General features: G+C 38.6%; 2 protein-coding genes and 1 pseudogene across 2 annotated transcripts; 1 reads left to right on the forward strand and 2 right to left on the reverse strand.

Annotated features, from left to right (window-relative positions):
* Nucleotides 1-7,179, forward strand: LOC122342372 (death domain-associated protein 6-like). Its single transcript, XM_043236150.1, has 10 exons — nt 1-183; nt 1,108-1,477; nt 2,140-2,270; nt 2,397-2,481; nt 3,226-3,254; nt 3,402-3,672; nt 3,861-4,031; nt 4,940-5,399; nt 6,156-6,279; nt 7,144-7,179. The coding sequence occupies exons 1-10, from the start codon at nt 1-3 to the stop codon at nt 7,177-7,179; spliced, it is 1,860 nt and encodes a 619-aa protein (XP_043092085.1).
* A 4,791-nt stretch (nt 7,180-11,970) lies between these two features.
* Nucleotides 11,971-18,812, reverse strand: LOC122342373 (annotated as a pseudogene).
* A 923-nt stretch (nt 18,813-19,735) lies between these two features.
* On the reverse strand, nt 19,736-25,381 carry LOC122342454 (carboxy-terminal kinesin 2-like). Its single transcript, XM_043236245.1, is given in 17 exon segments — nt 19,736-20,009; nt 20,103-20,178; nt 20,266-20,339; nt 20,447-20,586; nt 21,707-21,845; nt 21,968-22,132; nt 22,252-22,533; nt 22,727-22,846; nt 23,172-23,339; nt 23,432-23,597; nt 23,685-23,889; nt 23,983-24,018; nt 24,129-24,182; nt 24,269-24,365; nt 24,457-24,540; nt 24,950-24,979; nt 25,286-25,381. Coding segments are annotated over 16 exon segments (1,863 nt in total). The 5' UTR covers nt 24,962-24,979; nt 25,286-25,381; the 3' UTR covers nt 19,736-19,964.
* Nucleotides 25,382-25,848: the final 467 nt, after the last annotated feature.

A 25,848-nucleotide genomic window follows, 5' to 3' on the forward strand; every position in this document is an offset into this window, starting at 1 on the left:
ATGGACAGCATTGTGATCTCGGACGACGACGATGAAGAAGCGTCCACATCTGCCTCCGGCGTGTCTGTTCCCACGCCACGAACTGCCAGCCGCAAACCCCGTGAAGAATCAGCTGCCGCTCCGACGCACATCACGCGCAGTCTCCGTTACGCCTCCGCGAAGAAGGATGTTCATGTCCTGCAGGTGGAGAATGAAAACTGTTTGCAGAGGTGTGTTTGTTAACAAGTATATACTGACGGCATACTGCGAAAATAGCTAACAGGACAGTTTCTAAGTGTTTTGTTGCCTGGCGAGGTTTTTTAGGATTCCCGATTGTCTTAAAATCTTACAAAGTTACATGCAGTGCAATGTTTTCCCCTGTGGAAACTTCTTTAGAGAAAGATGCATATATTTGAGATGTGAAGTGAAGAGGTGAAGTCTTGTTTTCTGCTTGAAACAAAATCAGATAATTTAAAGTTTTTAACTAAATGGATCCGTTCTTAGCAAAGTTTTGATATAATTATGATATGAAATGTACAATATTTTCATGGAACATGATCTTAATGATTCAAGACGAATGGCTGATTGTATTATTGGCTATTTCTTACACACATACCGTTAGTTACTTATGACTTGTTTTGTGCTTTTAAATGTTAATGAGCTACAAAATCATCTTATTGTTTGAATAAAGTAGATTTTTCTTAGCCCACTTTAGTCCTAAACTCAGAAAAACAAGACTTCTTGGTTTATTTAGTTTTGCTTCTCAAGTAAATGTATCTTTATTTAAGAATCTTTAGGTGTTGACTAACATTATAGAAATAACTATACTGTGCCCTAATGATCACACTCATAAAAAATATTCTAGTGTTTTTTTGTGTAAAATGAATTAAAAAGTAATTGAATCTAAAAAAAAAAAAAAAAAAAAAGAGTTTTATTTTCAAAGTTTGATGCAATGTAGAACAAGATATTTATATTTAGGGACAATATTAATGCATTGTGTTCCAATTAATTTATTTCTAAATTTTCTTTACTTGGTCTTAAATGTATCTTAAAAGCATGTATTTTTAGTTATCATATTAAAGCTATCCTACTCTTTTCCCCACTTGAATCTAACCCTTTATTCTGCAGTTTGTGGAGCATTGCTCTAAACACTCTCAAGACCATCCCGAGGTCGTGACCTACCTCCAGAGCAGATACTCAAAGGCGCTGCCGACCTTCCTGACGTCGGTGGAGTTTCGTAACACTCTGGGCCGCTGCCTCACACGCAGCCCAGGCCAACACCGGCAAAACCTTCTGTCTACATCAATGAACTCTGCACCGTTCTCAAACAGCACACGGCTCGAAGAGGAGCTCCATACAGCCCGTGCCTCCCAGACGAAACCTGAGCAGAAGAGCAACGGCACAAACATACAGGAGCAGGAGCGGCTTAAAGAAGAAGAGGAGAAACGAGAGGATGAAGAGAAACGAAGAAAACCAAAAGGGCTTCTTGAGGAGACAGGTATTAGAGATGAAATGAATTTATGCTTTGAGAAGGCTGACGTGACGGTGGTCTTGGATTTTTAGATGAGCTCTGTTCCAGTCAGTTCCTATAGCTTATCCGTGGGGATTTTAAAACAGTCTGGGTGAGCTGTGTTTCATTTAAAGTGGAGTGTGAAATATTCCTATTTGAAAGCATTGACTTTTGGCCGTGACAGTATTTTATTATATACTATGAGATATATATATATATATATATATATATATATATATATATATATATAATAACTGAAAACTAACTGGTGCTAGATATTATCCAGTATTTTTACAGACATACACCATTAATCATAAAACAGTATTTACAGATATGATCAAATTCAAAAACCAGGTAAGAAATTAATATGGGAAATTCTTCATAATTAATACAGTACATTGTACCCTATTGGTGTATATTTTGTACAGTGTATGAGTAGGCTTTACAGAATATATTGGGCTAAATTCAAATATCTGTGCTAGATCGGTCACACAATGTTCACGTTAAAGATATTTTGTATAATGACATGATCAGAATCTACTTTGAAATCTTACAGTTGTTCTTTATGCTTGTAGACGTTGAAGTGAGCTTTTGTCTGGCTGTGTGTTCATGTTCATTGTAATCTGTGTGTGTCTCGTGCTGCGTTTCAGATAGCATACCTGGAAAACCTGTTGAAGGTGTACAACGAGAGATCCGGCGGCTTCAGGAGCGAGAGTTGAGCGCCGACGATCTGGAGAAAGAGGACTCCAGTTACATTCAGGAGCACAAGCTCAAACGCAAGGTAAGTCTCTTCAGGCCTGATCTGGTTCAAATACAAACTTCTGGAAGAACTACTCTCAATACAAACGACTTTGAGGTAAAGAGGTTTTATCAGGTGTGATCTTTAGCGTTGTTTTTGTGGTCTCAGATGATGAAGATCTATGACAAACTGTGTGAGCTGAAGGGCTGTAACACACTTACGGGTCGAGTGATCGAGCAGAAGATTCCTTACAGTGGGACACGCTACCCAGAGATCAACAAAAGGTGCTTCCTTTACTCTTTAAGATTCGCTCTCGTTCGTCAAAATAATGCTCATTCCCTCACTCCTCTGTCCTCGAGCCCGTGATGGAGATAAAAGTGAATCATCTTGAAGGACATTTTAATCCTCTGATTGCACTTTGAGGAAAGAGGCGTGAGGACGCTTTCAAAGGTGCTGTTAGTGGGTCATGAGTCTTGAATTTCTGACATGGACTGAGCTCCAGCAAGTTTTTTCTTGGCTTCCTCGCCCCATTTTCTTTTTTGATTGAATCAGATTGTTTGATTGGTTCAGTGTTCATGATCAAACCGCTCTGTGAAGCTTTGATCGGAAATCAATTGTAAACTCAAGTTCACCCCAAAAATAAATTCAGTCATTAATTACTCGCCGTCATTTCGTTTCCAAACCCGTAAGAGCTTTGTTTATATTCAGAACACGAATGATTATATTTTTGGTGAAATCCTAAAGCTTTCTGACCCTACAACACATCCGACACGCTTAAGGTCCAGAAACAATAAGGACACAGAAATGTGACATCAGTGGTTCATCTGTAATTTTATGAAGCTAGGACAACTTTTTTGTGTGCAAAGCATAGATATTAACTTTATTCAACAATTTCTTCAGTCTTCAACACGTGTTTACAGTAGTAGCATGCATGCGTGTCTGTAGAGGGTCATAAAGCTTTTGGATTTCATCAAAAATATCTTAATATTGTGTTCAGATGATAAACCAAGCTCTTACGATATAAAGGTGAGTGATTAATGACAGGAAATATCCCCTTGAAATGATATTGGCTTATCTTTGAGATAAAGGTAAAAACCAATCATAGAATGAAATCCATGAATACAAATATCATTTTTCTTCGTCTTCACTGTTTTCTGGTGTCTTCGGTTGTAGATCGAACGCTACATTAACAGTCCAGAAGCTCTTCACAACCCGCCGGACTACACCGATATCCTGAAGGTGGTTCAGCGCACTAACGAACGCTACAAACTCATCCTCACTCGCAAACAGACCACACAGATCGCTCAAGAAGCCTTCAGAGAGACGGGCAACAAACTCCAGGAGAGACGCCATCTGGACATGGTCTACAACTTCGGCTCCCATCTCACCGATTCCTTCAAACCCAGTAATTCAATTCGGTTACGCTCCATCTCAGATACAGAACGTAATCATTTCTGGTGTGCATCTTAAGACATGTTTCAAGATCAGTCAGTGCAAGTTTCAGTTGAAACTACCTACATGTGTATTTTAGTGTAGGACCAGGCTGATGTTTATTCATGATTTCTGCACACTTGTGGATTGGTTTGGTGCTCGTGCGTTCAGCATGCGAGGTGATTTTCCTGTTTCCTTCAGCGTTAGACCCCGCTCTCACTGATCCAACACTAAACCGCAAACTCCGCTCAAACAGAGACGTGGCTCTGAGCAGCCTGGAGGAGGTGATCACCAAATACGCTATTAAACAGGAAGACATAGAGGTTTTAGAGGAAATGAGGAAGAGACAAGAGAGAGACAGACAGAAAAAGGGTAAAGGAACACAGTATATTCTTACATATTGTTTGTTTTGTTTGGTAATTAATTTCTGTATTTGTTTTTTCTCCAGTAGAGTCTGAAATGTCTTCAGCTAGAGAGTCAAGTCTAAAATGTAAAAAAAAATTAATATATACATGAATATTATCATATTTTATAGCAATCAAAATAAAATATGTAATAACCTTTTTTTTATACAATAATATCATTTATAGGAGGAAAATGATATAGGACAATTAATCATGTATTATCACATGAAAACAAACCTTTTTGTGTGCACAGAATGTTTATATGTGTATTTTTGTATATTAATTAATTAAAATTGCATTAATATCTAAATATTTTTAAATAAATGCTGTATGTATGTGTAATATGTGTACTATATATATATATATATATATATATACGAGCATAAGATATAGATATATATATATATATAAATATTTTAATGTTAAATAAATGTTTAAATAATATTTTATCAAGAATAATTCAAACAATAACTGATATAACATACTTATTTCTTTATGTAAACAGTGCTGTTATTACATTTTATTTAAATGATATACAATTTATACCTTATTTCTACATCATTTAAATTAAAGCTAGAATCTCCTTGTAACCATCAGAAGTCTTGAATCAGTTTTTTCTTTCCATCATAATTCCAGGCACTTAATGGGCAGCAGAGCGAAAGCAAAGAAAAAGAGACGGAGGAAAAGGAAGAAAAAGAGGAGGAAGAGGAGGAGGAAGATGAAGAAGAGGATGATTCCTCTGATCCTGACATTGAAGAGGAGATCCAAGCCAGTCAAAAACAAGCTGGTCCGGGTAAGAAATTCATAAATCATCTTCATCTTCCTCCTCCTTTACCGCTGGGAAAACCCGCTTCTCCTTTACTGATGTGTTTTCAGATGACGATGAAGAGGATGTGGAAGAGGAGCCGTTGAACAACAGTGACAATGACCAGCCGATGGATGAGAACTCTCCTCCCTCGATCAAATCATCCGCCCAGGACACGGAGGAGGACCAGGGAGATGAAGACCAGCGCTCTCCGGCCAGCAGCACACACGAGACGGAAACTAACACGAACCACGTGGCCGTGGAGCAAAGCCCTCCGTTCATACAGACCTCAGATCTTATGCCTATCGGATGGCGGAGCTCAGCTTCCTCCGATCACAGTAAAAGCGACACCGCCGAGACGGTCTCCACCAATCAGGACGCTCCGTCAGCCACGATGAGATCAGCCAACTGCAGCCCGCTACCTCAAACGAGCCCTCTGCTGATCGACGAGATGGGCAACTACAAGAAGAGGAAACGGTCCTCCGCCGAACACCGGACCACTGCCTCCAACGGGGACTGCACACAGGACAGGTAACACCGACGAGGACTTCCTCGACCTTGACCGGTTCATTACAGGCATGTGACGGGATGCACGCTGAGCGGGATCAAAAGCGCAGCGATTCAGTTCAGTTGAGACGTTAAAGGAATAGGTCACTGGAAATGAATTGATTTTTCTTTGTTCTGCTGAACACGCTAGAAGATATTTTGAAGAAAGTTGCTGTTTTGGGTCACCATTGACTTCCTCGTAGTTGAAGACGGTATAATTCAAAATCTGGAACTGCTTGAGGGAGGAAATGATGACAGGATTTTCATTTTAGGAGAACTGTTCCTTTAAATGAGTCTGAGATAGTGCTGGCAAATGATTAATTGCATCTAAAATAGAAGTTTGTGTTTTATTTATTTATTGACAGCACTAATCCCAATACATTTATCTATATATATGATTTTATGACTCTTTTTAGATAAGTTTACATGGTATTCTCTTTTTTTTCATCTTGCTTTATAATGCATGTTAAATTAGCGTTCATAAGCGGCAGAAGAAACACTGTCCTGCTGTCAGAGAGTAAGACTGCATTCTCATTCAGACCGTGGAGATATAGTTTAACCAAAAAAAGTTTAACTTTTTTTCTTGATTTTTTTGTCACGATTGTGAATATTATTGTATGGATAGTTATCTATTTAGCTCTATGATGTTAGAAAATGACCTTCAGTTGATGAAATCCTGTTTGTGAAGATCTCTTGAAGATGTATTTCCGCTGATGGCTGTGAAATCGTTGTGTTTATTAGTGATATTCCTCTGGATATGGGTGTGATCTTCTGTCCTGAGGAGGATGATGTGCCCAGGACGATGACTTCCTCTCAGCTCATGGTCAGAAGCTCACGATCCACGCCACCACCCAAGAGGAATAAGGTGACTGGGGCTTGCATTAAACCTTCTCACTGCATTCTTTTCATTTCTATTCATATAGTACTATATCATTAATTAATGTTTTAATTAATTAGTTTTTAATTTTATCTTTTTTATTGATTTTTTAAATGGTTTTCATTTTATATTTGTTTTCAGTTTAAGTTTTAGTACTTCAGCTTTACACAAAAATGTAAAATGTTGGCTTGAAATTTTCACTGAAATTGTGGCGGTAAATGAATCGAGTGAAAAACAAGAAAAAGAAAAGTATTTTTGGCTGGGAATCAGTTTAATGATGAAGTTTAATTGGTTTGCATCGGCTTTATGAATCAGAAACACAAAAAGGCCTGAAAATGTGTACTGAACATTTAATAAAATGCATAAATGTAGGAAATAAATTACAAATATATAAAATACAAATATTTTAGCACGACTGTTCCATTACAACCTCCCAGCAGTCTTAATAAAATTACCATTGTGCTATTTTTTATATATATATATATATATATATATATATATATATATATATATATATATATATATATATATATATATATATATATATATATATATATAAAATTTAATAATAATAGCATTTAGTAAGATTACTTCTGTATTTGTCATCTTAATTTGTTTAAATTAATAATTTTCTTGGTTTTAGTTTTGTTTAATTAGTTTAATAGTTATTTTCACTTTCAGTAATTGTAGTATTTCTACTTTAAACAAGAATTGGTGAAATATTGGTAAATATTTACTCAAGTATTACAAGTTTGTTTTGTTTTTGACAATGTGGTGTCGGTGTGTGTTTCAAGCCGTCTTAGTTCCAGTAAGGCGGAGCGAAGCGCTAAAGCTAGCGCCTTGTGTTCACAGGTGAACGTGGCGACTCAGTGCGACCGGAGGAAGTGATCGTTCTGTCTGATTCAGACTGAGTTCGTCCGTCCACAGGGTCTCCGTCAGCGTCCCGCTCCGTTAGTGCCTGCCAGTGTGAACAGAGAACTGAAAACCCTCATTTAATTTGAGACTGGTTCGGTCAGGGTTTGAACCACTCGCACGCCATGCCAAGGTTTACTTTTTATACGAGGAGAAAATGGCATGCCCTTCTTCATTCAGGCTTTTTAGAGGTATTTTGGTATATTGTCAATGGGACTGGCCTCTAGACGTTCTTACTCCGAGGCGTTCTCTGGTATTGTATTTATGATTTTAGTTTGAGGGTTTGCGATCCTCATTTGTGCCAAGAGTCACGAGGAAACTGAACTTTCCTCTTCAACTCAATAAATGCTCCCATTTTGTGTAGTGTTTGACTTACATGCTGAGAACTTTGTATAGTGCGCTGTGGGGTTTCTTTTTTTCAGCACAATTAATTCTCCACAGAAGTTATGACCTACTTTATATACTTTTTACAATTTACAAACATTGGAAGCTTTGTTTTAAGGTCACACCTTGTTAAAAATAGTTCACCCAAAAATAAAAAAAATCAGGCATTAATTTCACCTCCGTTTTTTGTGTGCAATACAGGACAAGTGTGAGAACATGGATTTAAAAGGACTTTATTTTATTTCTGGGTGAACCGTCCCTTTAACTGGCCTCAGGTGACCAAGCACAGAGTTAAGTGTCCTCCTGCGCTTGACGTTTGGTACTGAAATGATTTCTGTAAACTGCTGATGACTGATCTATTGAACTGATCAATATTGTCATATTAAAATGGTTTTTAATTAACCTGCTTAACTAATTGAGGATTTAATTGGCATGACAAAAGGACAAGGCGCAGCAAAACGGTGCTAACCAAATTAAATCTGTTGTAAAACATTACGCTTACATTTATATGAATAACTGAGTTGTAATATGTGCAAAACTTTATTTAATTTTATATACCTTAATAGCTATTATTATTTTTAGCTATTTTATTTTTACATAATTATATATTTTATTTATATATATATATTTGTATACATGATTTAGTATTTTTTCTATATTAAATGTTTATATAGACATTTCTTTATATATACACATAGTATTTTTCCTAAATTAAATGTGTGTATATCATTATATATGTACATATACATTTTTATATATACACATCATTTTTATATATATATATATATATATATATATACACACACACATTTTTCTTAATGTGTATATATACAAATATATATATATAAATTTATATATATAATATAGTATTTTATTTATACTAATAATTAAATGTACGCACACGCATATATACATTCAAACATACATGTGTATATACACACACACACACACACATTAGAGGCTCATCAAAAAAGAAGTTAATCAAAGTTGTCCTAAAAAAAGGAAAAACTGACTTTGAAACACAAACGACACACGAGTGAATCATAACTTGTGCACAACATACTTTATTTCTCTTTCATTTAAATATCTCGAATCTTGTGAAAGCGATGTCATATTCGGTCCAGATCAGGAAACCGCTTGGTCTGCTACCGTCCGTCGCAGATTTACTTCAGATTCACCACAACAGCTGGAGACGGAACAAATATATTTCTCATTCGTCGGTACAAAAGACAGATCTCTAAGCAGACTGCCGAATCATGCTTTTACCTACTGGTTGGTTTTCAATTAGATTTCAGACGTTTGCTCACTAATCCGAAACACACGCGGGTTTGATATAAAAGTAATAAGAATGTGTGGATAAGCGTGATTCCTCCCTGCTCGCCGTCTTCACATCCCGGTGTTATTTATTGTAATATATTGAACAGTTTGAGGTATATGGGTTCTGTGGTGCATCTGTGGTACAAAGGCAACTACTGATCGCTGCATCAACATACTCCAAAACATCCACTCAGGAGATTAAAACAAGTCCTCTTCATGTGTCTGCAGCGCTCTTGGCAGACGTTCACGCTGATTTGGCATGTCATTTGCATACTTCATCCATTCTCGGGTCAGGTCTGGGCCTTCACAGAAGGCAGACGTGTGAACTCTCACTACTGGTACGTTATAGGCTACATCTAAAACACTGCAGGAGTTCAGTAGTCGGATGCCGGGTGCTTGGGACGTTTTTTTTAAGGGTAAAGGACGTACTGTAAAGCCTAAATGCACTGCGAGTGGATTCATTTAGTGATCCAACTACAGACAAACCCTGCCCTTCATTTCCGTTCACACCAGAAATGAGAACTTTATTAGCGTCCAAAGCACAGTAAGGTACTGTCTATTACAAGCATGCTCTGTGCTTCTGTGCTTCAGCTTCTTAAAGTGAAAAAGATTCTTATTGGCTCCCAGTGTTTTTTAATAATAATTTATCAGCTGAAAAAAATAATTGTTGATATTCTTATATAATTTTAAGTATTTACGTTTTAAGGCACGTTCACACCCAGAACTATAACGATAGCTGTATTAATATCCACATCAAAGTACGATACACTTCTGCTTAAGTGTGTGCTTTTTTTGGTGTCTGCCACTTTAAATCAGCTCTTTACGCTGTTACTAGTTCTTTATTATATCTTAATTCTGAGAGAAAAAGTTCAGAATTATATTGTTAATTAATCTTATTTGTCGTGTGAACATTTAGAAGTAGTTTTTAATATAGAAAATGTAATTATAGAGCTATTGTTACAGCATTTTTGCGAACAGGTCTTTATCGTTAGTTATGTTATTGAAACTTGTAAACTTTTATATAGTAATTATTACCTATGATTTCTTATGAATGAGCCTCTACATTTAGTTACTGTTACCTTTTTTTGTGAATGAACCTTTATATAGTTATTTTAATAGTTATCGCTGCATATGTGAACAAACCTTTATAGTTATCGTTATTTTTATTATCAATTATCAACCTTTGAAAAACTTTTATTGTGATCGTTATCATGCTTTTTGCAAACAAGCCTTGATAGCTATCGTTATATTTATTGTCTTTACCTTTATATTACAGTTATTTTAACAGTTATCATTGTTTATGTGAATGTACCTTTATAGTTATTATAATTATCATCCTTTTTGTGAATGCATCCAGCCTTTCTTTATCGTTGAAGTTATTGTTCTTGGTGTGAACAGACCTACTCGGTCATTGTTATAATTATTTAGCAAACAAATCTTTACAGTCATCGTTATAGTTATCCTTTTTTTGTACCTTTATAGTTAACTTTATAGATTATCGTTAGACTTTTTTCTTCTCGGTGTGAACGGGCCTTAAGACACCAAAGTGCAGAGCAAACGAGATTCTTGTCTCTTATTTAAGGAAACAAGAGATTAAAACCTTTGAGAGTGAATATACTGTATATAGTCGAGTGACGGTACAATAAAACTTCACATCAAGAACGGACCAAATGAGTCACAGTACTGTACAACAGAATAACAGAACGGCACTTCAGAGCAACAGTGAACTAGTCCTGTGCTAGTGAGGCAGCTTGAACGTAACGGTGACCGTCTCGTATTCCTGGCCGGGATACGCTTCAGACCGTCACCAGAGCAGCCTGGGCTTTGAGTAGATACGCACATGAGCTTGCAGCGGGCACTTGGTCATTGGTATTGTTTTCAGACACACATGGGACATCTTGTATGGCGCACTCACCGACATGAGGTAAAGAATCAGACGCGTGTGCACAGAGGGCCAGATTTACCGTCAGCTTGCGCCAGCGCAAACCCTCATGCGCGTTACAAACTGTTAGCGGGATTCACTGAAGACACGCAGTGGAAAATTAGCGCCGAAAAGGCCTACTTTTAAGACTCGCCTTAATGAATGTGCATTCGTAGGGGTTTCCTTTGGTCTGTAAAGCATTTAAATGAATCATGGGAACAGGATTTATTTAAAATCCCACTCATTAATGCTTTAATGCATGTAAAAAAAAAATTATAGTAAATGACACTTCCATAATGCTCTGTTTTTTAATTTAATATATATTTAAGATAAACTTGAGATCTACTAAGTGTACTCAACTGTGCGGTTTTGGGACCCTTGAACATTAACTATGCATTATTAAAGGAATGTAGGTTATAATTTGAATACTAGAATTATTTTTGTTACAAAAACCCATCGATCTGCTTCGAAGGTCATGTGTTAACCCCTCGGACGCCTATAGGTTAGTTTTACGTCAAAGTATTTGCATTTATATCTGATTTATTGAGCTGAATAATGGCTGCTATCCACCAGCATTACCGAGCTTGGAAGAGCCGGGATACAACTCTGTGTTCGCCTGAAAGAAGAAAGTCACATGGACCTAGGACGGCTTTGGGGTGAAAGATTTTCTTTTTGTCTCTGAACATATCTCTGTATCAAAAACATTTAGTTAGCACTCGTAGTACACTTAGTTGAGCTTACATTTATCTTAAAAAGAACTAAAGAATAGCTTTTTAATATATTAAGTAGTCATTTAGTGGACGAAAATAGAGCACTTTAAATACATTATGAAAGTGTAATTAAGTAGAACTCAAGAATAATTATTACTATATTAAGTACAAAATTAGAGCACTTTAAATAGATTATGGAAGTACTTTTTAAACCTAGGTGCTCCTGCTAGATTTCGCTAGTCAATATGGAAAAGTGTTTCTTGATGTAAAATAAATTACGTAATTTTCCCCTCCAATCGGCGCTTTCCAGGAATTTTCAAGGAACGCTAATTTTCCCTGTTTAGTAAATCTGGCCCAAAGTCCCTTGAAACCAAGACAAGTGTTCAGGTTTAGAGGGCGTTGGTTTCTGAGGACACGTCTTATGTGACGCTGCTTTCAAGTCGGCGTTACCTCACAGACTTCCTCCACACACCCGCTACGATTGCCGCCGATGCCCAAAACGCCGGATCCAATGCCGTGCGGCCCGCTTTGAGAACCGATTCCAAGAAGAGGCCCGGAAGCGGCCATGTTGAGACACGAGACGCCGTTGTTGCTCATGGAATGCTGCGGAGACAGAACGGGAATCCCGCTTCTGACCCCAACGCTAGCCTCGCCGGGCCGACTGGAGCTTCACGTGGTGCGGCGGAGAGATGACCGACCTTTCGGACGCTCTGGCCTCGCCCGGCTGCGCTCTCGCAATGCGAAGCGATGCCTCATGAAGCTGTCGCGCCACATGAACTTCTTCCCGCAGCCGTGGCAGTCGTAGGGTTTCAGACCGGTGTGGGTCTTCATGTGCTCGGTGAGGTGATGCTTCATCTTGAACTTCTTGGCGCAGACGGGCAGTGGAAGGGGCCGCAGGTCCAGGTGCATGTTGATGTGTCTATCTCGCATGCTTTTATGCGTGAAGGTCTTCCGCAGTGACACATGAAGACCTTGCCTGCACTTCCAGCCGCGCCGCGTCTAATCCTTCCATCCCGCTCCCCAGAGATCCTTGACCGGCAGGTAAGTGGACCGCTCCGTGCTCGAGGCTGCCCTTCAGAGACGCCCCGGACATGCCTCCTGCCAGCCCCAATGGAGATGTAGACTCCAGGGCGGCTTGATTGTACAGGAGAATCTGGTTTCCCTGCATATCCAGAGGGAAGAGCTGGGCTCTGGCGGCCGGCGACTGAACTGAGCCGAGCAGGGTGGACACGGTCCTGCTGGAGCACTGACCGGGGGTCTCCGGAGGGTGTTGAGAGGACGTCTGCTCCATCAAACCTCTCTCAAACTTGAGGTAGTCTTCTGAAGACTGGCAATAGTCAGCCTAGAGGAAAAAGACACGCGGGTAGTTGAGGATGGCAAGTCTCACGTGGCTTGATAGCTCTTTGACTTTTACTACCCATTCAACTAATCTTCAGAAAACAAATGAATAGTTTTGAAATAGATCTGTTCACTACATCGGCCAAGAAATATCTAGAATAGAATATAGAAAATGCATGTAAAGATATTCTGGAACAGTTGGATCACTAATGCATCTTATAGAACGTTTCATTATGAATTATGTTGTATAAATTATTCAATAATTATATTATTGAATTTGACATCTATGCATGTAAGACAGGAAACTCACTGGTATATCATATTATTTATCAATATATCAAAACAATAAGTGGCTTTTTTATATATATATATATATATATATATAGCCTGTATGGTGAGAAGAACATTTTTAAAAATTATGTTTTGAAATGCAAATAAAATTTGTAGATATTTTTATGATGTGACAAAAATATATTTTTACATATATTCAATTGAGAGTGATTCAAGACAACGATTTAATTGACTCAATTTAATTTTTCAGCTAAAATATTTATTGACAAAAATATATACTTCAGAAGCCATACTGCATAAAATATTAAGACTTTTAGAAATATGGATATGCAAATGGATATGTCTTTACTGCACTGACAGACTTTTTCACTTATGCAGGTAAAGTGCTCTCTCTCTCTCTCTCTCTCTGTCTCTCTCTCTCTCTCTCTCTCTCTCTGTCTCTCTCTCTCTCTCTCTCTCTCTCTCTCTCTCTCTCTCTCTCTCTCTCTCTCTCTCTCTCTCTCTCTCTCTCTGTCTCTCTCTCTCTCTCTCTCTCCTCTCTCTCTCTCTCTCTCTCTCTCTCTCTCTCTCTCTCTCTCTCTCTCTCTCTCTCTCTCTCTCTCTCTCTCTCTCTCTCTCTCTCTCTCTCTCTCTCTCTCTCTCTCTCTCTCTCTCTCTCTCTCTCTCTCTCTCTCTCTCTCTCTCTCTCTCTCTCTGTCTCTCTCTCTCTCTCTCTCTCTCTCTCTCTCTCTCTCTCTCTCTCTCTCTCTCTCTCTCTCTCTCTCTCTCTCTCTCTCTCTGTCTCTCTCTGTCTCTCTCTCTCTCTCTCTCTCTCTCTCTCTCTCTCTCTCTCTCTCTCTCTCTCTCTCTCTCTCTCTCTCTCTCTCTCTCTCTCTCTCTCTCTCTCTCTCTCTCTCTATATCTCTCCAAACCTCTCTCTCTCTCTCTCTCTAAGTCTCTCTCTCTCTCTGACCTGTCTCTCTCTCTCTCTCTCTCTCTTCTTCTCTCTGAGTCCAGAGAGGGTCCTAACGTCTGGATATGTTAAATGTCCTGTCCTCTCTCTGCCCATCTCCATCTCTCGCTCTCTTCATCGTCTCCTCCTCTCTCTCTCTCTCCTCTCTCTCACCACGATCAGGTCGTCTCTCTCGAAATCTGCTCCGCCTTCACTCTCCACCCACTGCTTCCTGGGCTCTGATGTCTCGGCTGACTGCACGACGGTCGCTTCTAAGCGTCCTCACATATCTATCGCAGTCTCCATCCTGATACGCAGGAGAGACGCTGACTGTGCCTCCACGCCACCTCTTGATCGGAGACGGAGGTCGCGACCTTCCGCTTGCTCCCCCTGGTCTCTTTCCTGGGCTCCTCAGGAGCTCGCCGCCTTCTCCTCCTCGCCTTCGATCGATCATGAAGCCCTCCTCTTCCCACCACCCACTGGAGGGCATGCAGCTAGGTCGGGTGGAGTGAACGGCGCGAGTCTCCATCCCGCGAGCCCGTGGTCACCATGGCTCCGCCCTTCGCGCGCCTCGGGCTCTTTTCCTGGGAACGAAGTTGGTGCTGCTTCGGGACTGGCTCTCGCTGAAAGACGGGCGGCTGGGAGGCTGAGGAGTCGAGGGCGCTCTCTCCAGCAGCTCGGTCCTCCGCCATGGCTCATCTTGTTGCGCGTCCGGCGCCTGCCCTGCGCGCTGGCTCCTCGCTTGTCTCCGGTTCCGTCTCCTCCTCCATCTTGAACCTCCTCTGCCCGCGCTTTGAGAAGTCTCCGGTGCATTTGTCCGCCAATGTCCCACCCTCTGCCTCACATTTATCTGGTGCCACATCTGAAGCACACTGTGAGGTAGTGAACGATGTCTTCTCGCATGCGCGCAGCTGGCCGGTGTAAGCGCAGCTGAGGACGCTCTCAAAGGCCAGCGGGTCCATGACGGCCGGGATGGTGACGGTGGACATGTTCTTCAGCAGCACCTGAAACACAGATGTGGCTATTGAACACTGCACGGATGAATCTGACAGCAACTGGGGTGCCTTTTTTATTAATTAAAGCTGCAGTAACTTTTTTTTGTTCAAAATCACTGTAAAAATCTGTAAAATTACGGCAACTGTGTTTTCCGAATTCAACTGTAGAAAATACGGTAAAAAATTGTCTTTTAAATAACTATGTTTTTTTCTTATCAGGTATGTTCAAAAGAGTTGTATGTTACGTGTATATATATATATATATATATATATATATATATATATATATATATTGTAAAATGAATGTTTATTGCATATTTCAGTTTACTGAGTGTCACCATGTTTAGTGTTTCATTAACTGATATAATGTTAATATACCAACCTATTAAAGTACTGATCTGTTTTGTACCTTTTAACTGAAATATGCAATAAACATTAATTTAGCATGCAACCCTTATTAACATAACTGCTAAGAAAAAAAGAAGAATACAAATTCAAACTTTAAAATTTAAAATTTGAAATACAACGAAGAAAATTCACAGTTTTTACCGTTAAAATCACTGTAATTTTTACAAAATGGAGATAGGAAGCTCGGTTACAATGTTTTTCTCCAAGATGCACACAGTTCAGTTTAATAACTGCTAGAGCGCCAAACGTTACGGACTGCAGCTTTAATAATATTGATTGTGAAAGAAAAGTGGTCTGTGAAATGTTACAGAACTTGGCACCTGACTGGATTTTGCACTTGTCTAATATAATTATAATGCAGTTCTCCTTGTGTGCTGTACAGCTTTAAATTGTTTACATTAATTATTCTATTAATTTATTTATATAGCTTTAAAATACATTTTACAGTAACACTCATAAAAGTCATAAGGACACATAATATATATTTATATTAGATCAACATAAATATATATAATAGATAATAAAATAAAATAAACATTAACTACAATATAAATAAAATATTATTCATATTTTTCAGCTTATTACCAAGAGAGCATTTCTCATTTTTGTATAGTTTAAGTAAAATAACCAAAACTGAAATTAAGGAATACTAAAAAGTACTTTTTGTAAATTAGACAAAAAAAGGATTACTAAACAATTATATTAAACAATTATTCAAAACATTGATAAAAATATAGAATTATCAGTTATACTAAAATACTTTTTCATATTTAATTATTATACATTTTATTTATTTATTTTATGTAGTCTATGTATGCAATATGTTTAAAGATAATTAAAATGAATTATTTGCATTTTTTTAAAAACATCAATGAAATAATTCATCAGAATATCATGAAATTAATTTGATTTAATACTAAATAATAAATTTATATATATATATATATATATATATATATATATATATATATATATATATATATATATATATATATATATATATATGTAGTCCATGCAACACACTTTGTGTAAAGATTATTATAATTTTCTGGGTTTTTAAGCTTTTCTACATATGCAATTAGGTTTTTTTAATTGATCAGAATCATTGTCAGATCATTAATTTAATTTAAGCTTTTAGCTTAGCTTATTACACACACTTTCTTATTGTTTTATTCCTCCGAGGTAAGCGTGTACCTGGTCGTGGAAGTAAGGTGAGGACGCAGCCAGCACACACCGATGGGCCTTGAACACCTGGCCCTGAACGTGGATGGAGAGGTCACAGAGATGGCCGTCTTCACGCTGCCGGTTCAGGCTGTCCAGCACCGAGGCCTGCACGCTGGGGAAGCACACCTGCACCACCGAACCTGCAGAGTCACCATAGCCTTGCTCCGCCGCGGCCGACTGCATTCCTGCCACGGAGGAGCATCAACGAACTCATTGCGGTGCAACATTGACGTTTGTCCCAATTTGCATGCTTATGCACGATTCTTATACACCATTATTATAGCATTAATAATGTGATATACATCGTCACCAATGAAATTTCCAAAAAGGAAATGTTCCTTATGCCTGAATGATGCACTTAACTGTAAAAACTAAGTGTGAACAGTGCGTTGAACACTTCATGCAATTAAATGTCGCAGCTTCTATACTCAAAGAGGAGGAGCTATATATTTCTTACATTAGACAGTACACAGTGCACATAATAAATATGTACAGTTTCTAGGAGGCACTATTAATCTTATTTCTAATCACAATTTCAATTATGGATGCCACAATTACATAATCGCTCAAAAAGGCAATAACTGTTCAAAGTCTAGGCTACTTGATGTTAGTCCTTAAGATGTGTTTTTTTACTTCTACAGGCTTTCTTGGCGGGTTTTTCCAGTGTTTTAATTATATTTTTAGTTTAACATTATACCATGCATATTTTTAAATGTAGTATTTATAATTTAAAGACGACATTTGAGGCTTAATACTACAGAAAAGCAATAAACGCTTATTTATATTCATATAAAAATATGACGTGACGTTGTTTCAAACAGTGGTATAAACCTCATTCAATGTAAATTGTGTTCATTGTAATCAATAAATCGCAATTACAATTTCAAGTGAATGAAGGACAATTATGATTTTGTCACGTGTCCAAATCTTAAGATTTCTAAAGTGTGCTTTTGATGAACACTTTACAATCCCATGATGCAACAGAATGCGACTAATGCCTATAGGTTGCATGATAGTAATAAGATGGTGGATACAGCATGTCCAAACTCTATTTATGCAACATATTCGTAGTAATAAATAATAAGTAGAAAAGCAGAAAGTCATTTTTTAACGGTCTGAAAGTAAGTTCAAACTCAAAAGCACCAAATACACAGAGAGTGTGCCTGTAGTGTGTAGTGCATCATTTGAGACACAATCTCAGACTAAACGGGCTACTTTCACTCAATATGCTTGTCAGTCCTGTTCACACACAGTTCAGTTACAAACCGGAGCGAAAACAGAATTGAATTTTTAAAAAATCATTTAGACTTTTAAGCACTTTCTCATGAAACGAAAACGTCGTTTATGTAACAAATACGCGCTACGTGTTTAATTAAAAACGACATAAATCTATAACGCGGACACGTAAACAAACTAAAAGCCGTCGTTTTGATTATCCTCGTGACATAAAACAACGCTGATTTCGATCAGAAATTCTTTATTTCTCTTTGAACCCAGCCAATGCCTTTGCGGGTCCAAAGAACAAGGGGCACTGACCAGGCGCTGCATGGACACTTCATTTATCGACTTCACCGGCGCGTCGGGCAGCCTCCCGCGGTCTAATAACGACATATCTCACGAACACGGCTTGTTCGGACCCTGTTATAAAGCCTGAGCGTCGAGGTTTCGCTATGCATTAAGAGTTGCCTTGGTGTTTGGTCAATAAGCAGCCCGTGTCCTCCGAAGGCTCGCTGTCAGCCTGCAGTAAAATAATATTAGCCACGTCTAAACTCTCGGAGCCACGTTTAAAAGAGTTCGCGTCAGAAATAAGGCGCTCGCGCACGGCTTTTATTTACATTAGCCCGCCGCTACTGAACCGATCCGTGTGGCCTTAAGAAGCACCTGGAAGCGGATCGACTCCTCAATCAGACTCGTTATGTCGAGCAGGATATCTTACCGATTTAAATGTGTCCGTCAGGCACTCAAAAGAGGGCTTTTCATCGCGATAGAGCGACGTTTCCCAGCGTCCGGGAATGCCGAGCGTAATGGTGGACTGACATCGGGTTTGGAGTCTGCTTTTGCCTTTAAGAAATCCCAGACAGCTGCTCTAGACTCGGCCGACTAAAAAAAAAGAAAGCCAACCTGTTCTGTATTGTCATGGCAACAAGTGCTTGTTTTAGAGAGTTACAAACCATAGAAATGATGACCATCTTTACATTAAAAATTGTAAACCATTGTTCCAGCCTTCGGCAACCGAGCAGTTTTATCCACGAGTGGCTTACGTTTCATTATTTACCTAATTTTTTTATATTTCATTAATTATTGAAAATAATAAAAACTTAAAAATAAATTGCTTAAAATTATAGACCAAATATTTGCATTTTATACTGGAAGACATTTGTGACAGTGGACCCCTCAAAAAAAAAAAAAAAAAAAAAAAGTTTGGTTTGTTATGATTGGACGAAAATTGTCTTTAAAAGTTGTCCAAACTCTTAGCAATGCACATTACTATTCAAAAATTAAGTTTTGATATAATTATGATGGGAAATTTACAAAATCTCTTCATGGAACATTATCTTTTACTTAAGATCTCAATGATTTTTGGCATTAATTTTCCACCCATAAAACATATTTTTGGCTATTGCTACAAATACACCTGTCCTACTTAAGACTGGTTTGGTCCTCATAACACATACATGTTTAATGCCAATGTTCATAACATTTGGTCAAGTAACTATTTACTTCTTTATGTTATTTTAATTAATTTAATTTATTGTATAATTACCATGAGATATCTTTTAAGCATTTAAAGAAGCTTTCAGAGTTTGCTAAATTTTATTATAGTTCTTTTTTTTAATAAGAACAATAGCAAAGTTCAAGTTACCACAATTTTAATAAAGTATTTTGACAAACTGTGATGACCACCATAAAACTTGTTTGTAAGAAAAACAATTCTCATTTGCCTTCTATACCCACAAGAACAAAATTGGCCAGACTTTGTCCCCATGGCATCGTAATGAGGCTCATCACAGCATTACATGCCAAAATAGAAATTTTATTGATCCCCTTCCAAGATGCAGTGAAATATGCATTCAGCGGCTGTTAAAACATTAATAAGGTTTTGCTAGTAATACAGAACATTAAAATTGCATCACAGAAATATAAAAATGTAGCCAATACAGGAGAGATGAGGATAAAAAGGTGACATTCAAGAAATTAAAAGCTTTTTTTTAAAAACGGCCACGGTGGAAATGACGGCTAAACTACTTCCGATTAGCGGAGGCTGTTCCGATCACACAGTCGTTCACCTGCAACACAGAAAATGTGCGTTATAGACGGCGTTGAAGATTTGAGACCTTCATTAAATAAAAGCGCCGATGCGATGACTTGAGATCGCTCACCTTGCTGGCGGAGCGCAGAGAATTCAGCGACTCACTGAAGCTCTCCTCCTCAGGAGCTATGTTCACAAACATCAGACTAGACAGAGGAAAAGAAGAGTCAAGAACTATGTTCTGCAAAGCCACCTCAGGCTATGAAACAGACGTACTTGAGCACTATACTTACGTTTTGCTGTTGCCTCCGAGGCAGTTCTGGAGCAGGTAGGTGAGCTTTGAGTTACGGTAGGGAATAAAGCTCTCCTGTAGATGTTCAGAAGGACACGCAAGTCATTACAGCGCGAGTAGCATCTATAGCTTACTACATTAAATGCATTCTCCTATATCTCAAAATACTTAGCAAAACATACCTTGTTGGCCAAAGCGGCGATCACAATTCCCAGGTTGGTGAGGGAAGAGTTGATGGCGGTCATCTCCTTGAAGCGCTCTCCTTGAGACTGACTCTTCTGCACTCGCTCACTACCGGCCAAGTCCACCAGACACAGCACGGCTGAAACACCAGCAACACACCATTCGAGTCAGGCATCGATGCTCAATATAACTATAGACGAAATCTATGTGAAGGCTAGGGCTGTCGAAATGAGCGAAAAACTACATCTGAATTCTGCTCTTAAATGATGATGTTTAATATGTCCTATGGACTAAGTAAATTAGTGCTGCCAAAGAGGTAAACGTTACGGAAATTGTTTGGCAGTCAATGGGATAGTTACAAACATCCCAGCTTACGTCCAAAATGTGTTCTTAGTTTGACTCAACCTTTTTAAATTCTAAATTACATCAGAAAAAAAAAGAGGTATTGGGAAAAAAAGCATTAGGTAGGATAGGGTAAATGTAGTGAGAACTTTGTCCCAATAAGGATGTCAACCATGGCATTTATTAAATAATTAGAAAGAAAGAAAAAAAAAATCTACATTTATACTCATTAAGCACATTTTATAATGTACTTCAATAACGAGGTGTAGATAATTGGCACCTGCAAGAAGTATTATAAATAGCAGAAAATGTAATTTGCACTTTGTGTAAATACTGTCTATGCTAAGAAAAATATTTCATTTTACTTTGTGTAAACAGCATTTCATTTCAATTTACAGTGTAAACAGCAGATCACTAAAAAAGCTGCTATTTTCACCTGGTGTAAATGGTATCCGTTGCTATTTGCACTTAGTTCCAATAGCATCTAATTGATATTTACACTTAGTGCAAGTAGTGGTAAAGGCTATTTAGACTTGGTGCAAAACAAAAAAAACAACAACCGTAAAAAGGAACACTCCACTTTTTTTAGAAATAAGCTCATTCTCTGACTCCCCAGAGTAAATAAGTAACCGCTTTTGAAGCCATTCAGTCGATACCACTTTTAGCATAGCATAGATTATTGTTTCCAATTAGACCAGTAGCATCACGGCCAAGAATGACCAAAGAGTTTCAATATTCGTCCCCATTTAAAACATGACTCTTCTGTAGTTATATTGTGTACCAAGGCCGGTGCCAAAAAAAAAAAAAAAAATTGCAAATATCTAGGCCGATGATGATTAAGAACTATACTGTAATTCCGACGTAATAATCAAGGTAGTAGCTATGATTTTAACAGATAAACTGCAAGGTGTTCTTACACTTGCACTTGGTGTCTCGATCAGAGTTCTGCCCCTCTATGTCTAGCTGGAACACAGAGTGAGAGCGTGAGGAGTGATCGCTCATGCCTGTGCGGGCTGTGGACCGGTTCTGGTTCGCCAGCATGATCAAGTTCTGCACCTGAGACACGAGGAAAGATAGACGAACATTACACTCACGCATGAACAGATCAAACACAACACAGATTACTGTGAAGAATATAATATCACCGTCCAATACTGTGAGATATACTTGAGCAGTACCTCATCTTCATTGTTGACTTTCTGATAGGTCAGGTTGGTAACCGTGATCTCATTATTGGAGACCTTCCTGATCTCATGCTCAGGTCTCTTGTTTGGTTTTCCTTTGTAGAGAAGATCTCGAAGAGTCTCATTGTAGATCTCCACAAAGCTGGCCGTGAAGGTGTACTTAAAATATCAACACAGAAACAGTCTATTAACAAACAAACAAACCATGAGACGGTCACAAATATCATCACTGACTGGATTCCCTGGAGCGGGAAATAAAATGTGTTCGTCGCCTTTACCTGCCAGCCTTGCTCTTGGAGTGCTTTGGCAGACTTGAAGATCTGCTGGACAGCACGTGGAATGACTCCCCACAGGTCCTCCAGGTCTCCCCCCTCCATGGTGAAGGTCTTCCCGCTGCCGGTTTGGCCATAAGCGAAGCAACAAACGTTGTACCCATCCAGAGCAGACTGCACCAGCAGGAGATCTCTTCAAAACCTCACACTGAGAGTCGCGCGCCCTAACACACGGTCGAAACTGAAGTTATAGCTCTTCTGAGTGTCAGCGGTGCGCCCTGTGTGAGACTGAGGAAGAGAACGGAGAATTTGAAAAGCTATTGGTTGCATGCTGGTATGTCAGCTTCACAGGCTCGTGCCATAAACATCAACCGATAACTCTTGACCAATGAAAGCTGTGACTGAGTCTGATGGTCTGACTTCCTGACGCTATACCAAACTAAACCTCCATAAGACCGCAAGCATGAAGGTAAGCATTTACCTCTTCTGTTTTGGCAAGTGTGAGAGCCTTGTTGTCATGGGCCGGCAGCTGGATGTGCAGAATATCAGATTGATTGCCAGACAGCAGAGGGCGGACCCTACAAAACACTCGGATGTTGCCCTAAAAAGGGGGCGTGGATTGATTAATGCATTATTTCAACAAATGACAAAGCGTAAGTAAGAAGGATTTTGGATAAGGGGCAAGACAAAAAGACTCAAGAAAGTCCCAGTTTCATAGACAGGGCTTAGCCTAAGCCAGGATTGGGCCATAGTTCAATTAGGACAAAATTTAATAAACATGCCATAGTAAAAAGCATGGCTTGTGTGCATCTTATGCTAAAAACAAAAAGGCACTGACATGTTGAACATTTTAATTTGGGACTAGGCTTAAGCTTTGTCTGTGAAACCTAATATATTATTCTCCAGATAAATCCACGCAAGCTTACTTTGAGCTCTTGAATGGTGTTGTGGAGCTTCCTTCGCTCCATTTCTCCGAGGTGGAGCTCTTCTCTTTGATGGGCCACCGTCTCCTCAAGGTTCCTGACCCGTTCTTGGCTCTCCTTCAAACTGTCCTGACACTGCCTCAGCGTAGACGTCTGAATGGCTAGCTGAGTCTGAGAAAGACGCAGGAAGAGTTAGACAGACTCAGATTACACAAAGCGGACCTCAAATAAAAAGGTGTAAATGCGGCGGTTTAAATTCTTACCTGTATATTGCGGAGCTCAGTCTCCAAATGATCCCTGAGTCCTTCCAAAACCTTATGCTCCTGGGTTAGCTTGCTGAGGTCTTTTTTAAGGCCATCTCTCTCTGTAGAGGTTTGCGCCAGGTCATCTTTCACAGTAGCCAGCTTTTCCAGCTCCTCTTCACAATTCCTACGACAGAACTGAACTGGTTATATCATCAGACAAAAAAGGACCACCAGATTCTGATTTACTATGGAGATATTTTAACAGATTTACCTGAGGCGCCTTTTGAGACCACTGTTTTCTTCTTCGATTTCCACCTTATGCCTTTGGGCTTTGTTTATGGAGTCTTTCAGGTATTCATTTTCCTGGTTTACAGATTTTATTTTGCCCTGGTAGCTCTGGACTTTGACCTCCATGTCACTCACTTTGCCCTTCAGGTCCCATCCCGGCCTCCGTGACGCACCTAAACCTGCAGCTGCTGCAAGTGCACACATCATCCTTTAGAGATCTTTTTTTGTTATACAGCATTTACAGACCAAAAGGGAGGAAAATGTACGCATGCATGTTTTACCTTTAGACACTGCTACAACAGGTTTTCTCTGGTCACCTTAATGCAAAGACAACGGTGATTTTATGCGGACATATTGATATTGTGCATTTACTGCAGCTGTAATATAATTTTTTTTGCAGATTGGCCTTTATGATCAGTTAAAATACCTCTTGCGGGAGCAGCAGCCACTGTCGCGGCTCCAGTTGGACGAAGAGGTTTGGCTGAAAAAGAAAAGAGATATCAAAAATCCATCTGCTATTTTAGCTCCTAAAAGCCTGAAAAGAGATTAAAGTTAAATTGAACTTACCAGGAGCTTTGACTGCCACCGGGCGTCTTGGGGGCACAACACTAGCCGCAGGTCTGAACCTCTGAGGTGGTTCTGTGTCTACCTTACGCATTTTTTTCTGGAGAAAAGCGCAGATGTTTTTCAATTTAATATATTCAAAAAAATCCAAAAGATGAGAATTAAAACATAAGAGAAACCTGAAAACACACCTGCGCAGGCTGCTGTTGCTCCCCATCCGTACTGTTGGTGTGAGCCCGTTTCCCAGACATAACTGGGAGACGGGATAATGTATTCTGTAGAGGAAACCAGAGAAAAACACATTCAGAAAATACACAAAGACCATAACAGAGCTAATGAGACGTGCAATCCAAAGCAAAGCAGTTGTAGCTGAAGGATATTCAAACTAAGTTGCTGATTGGTGCATGTTTGAACTGTACAGCAATAACAAGCAGCCTGGGCTGCATATGCATGCTTACAAATCTATATTAACTTATTGCGTCTGTGGCTTTGTCTATCAATACACTAATACGTTTGAAAAACGCCCTTTTCTCGCAGTTTTGAGAGAGCGTGTTTGTCAAGAAAAACTAAGCCTTTTTAAAAGTCTTCAAAGCAGTTTTGGCGTTGTATTATGGACCGTTTAAACGGATTTAAAAACGACATCACATGTATCTGCCATGCATTTCCACTTGTTTCTATCCTTACCTCTTTGTTCATGGATCCCGTTTAATTCCTCTTTAAGTCGATGCCCCCAAAATTAAAAAACGTTAGTTAACGGCATTTTGTTAAATAACTTTCGAGCACATATTTAAACGAATAAACTCCAGATGCACATGTAATGTGTATTAGCAAAAACAGTTGCTAAAATATCGCGACTTAGCCGACGTCACGTAACTTTAAAGAATAAACATTCAAATTCATACAATAAGCCTTAGCTTAACATCAAGGCATACATCATAACTTATCATACTTAGAGTTGATGTATATAAATAAACACATAACAACAAATATTTTAAACAAGCGACCGAGAACTACACTTACATAAAAACACAGCCCGGCGCAAAAATCTCTCCTAGCCGTTTGAATTTCAAATTGAAATTCTGCGTGTGACGGCTTTACCCGCTGATCTCTCATTGGTCGGACCAGGACCAATCAATACAAAGTATCTAATAACCCCTCCCTAAATGGGCGGAGAAAAGGTCGTTTGATACAACCCACTAAAAGTCCCATCAGCGAATTTTTTGATGTACATAACATTTAAAGGGGATACATACAAACAGAAATATTGTTTGAAAGAACAAAACGTTGCGTCACGTTAATGCAAAGCAAGAAAATATTTACACATCCAGAAGACAAAACAGAGTAATTTTCTATAAAGAAAATCAGACCAAAAATAACAAATAAAAAATGAACATAAAGGGATACAAATGTAAAATAAGTAAAATAGATACAAATGTAAAAAAAATATCATTCCTTAACATAATCATCTAAAAAATAATTTATATTTATAATTTATATTTAAATAATTTGTTTTTAATTTATTTGTCAACACCGCAAAACGACAGAACGACTGAATGTATAGTAGACATTTAAAAAAAAGGATA

Source organism: Puntigrus tetrazona, chromosome 4, assembly GCF_018831695.1.
Source record: "Puntigrus tetrazona isolate hp1 chromosome 4, ASM1883169v1, whole genome shotgun sequence".
NCBI classification, from domain to species: Eukaryota; Metazoa; Chordata; class Actinopteri; order Cypriniformes; family Cyprinidae; genus Puntigrus; species Puntigrus tetrazona.

Bases quoted from the DNA above. Each gene is read 5' to 3' on its own strand.
- LOC122342372 (XM_043236150.1), top strand. From the start codon at position 1: ATGGACAGCATTGTGATCTCGGACGACGACGATGAAGAAGCGTCCACA. The intron at 184-1,107 runs GTGGAGAATGAA...TTTATTCTGCAG, and splicing joins AGGATGTTCATGTCCTGCAG to TTTGTGGAGCATTGCTCTAA. The intron at 2,482-3,225 runs GTGGGACACGCT...TATTGTGTTCAG, and splicing joins CGAGCAGAAGATTCCTTACA to ATGATAAACCAAGCTCTTAC.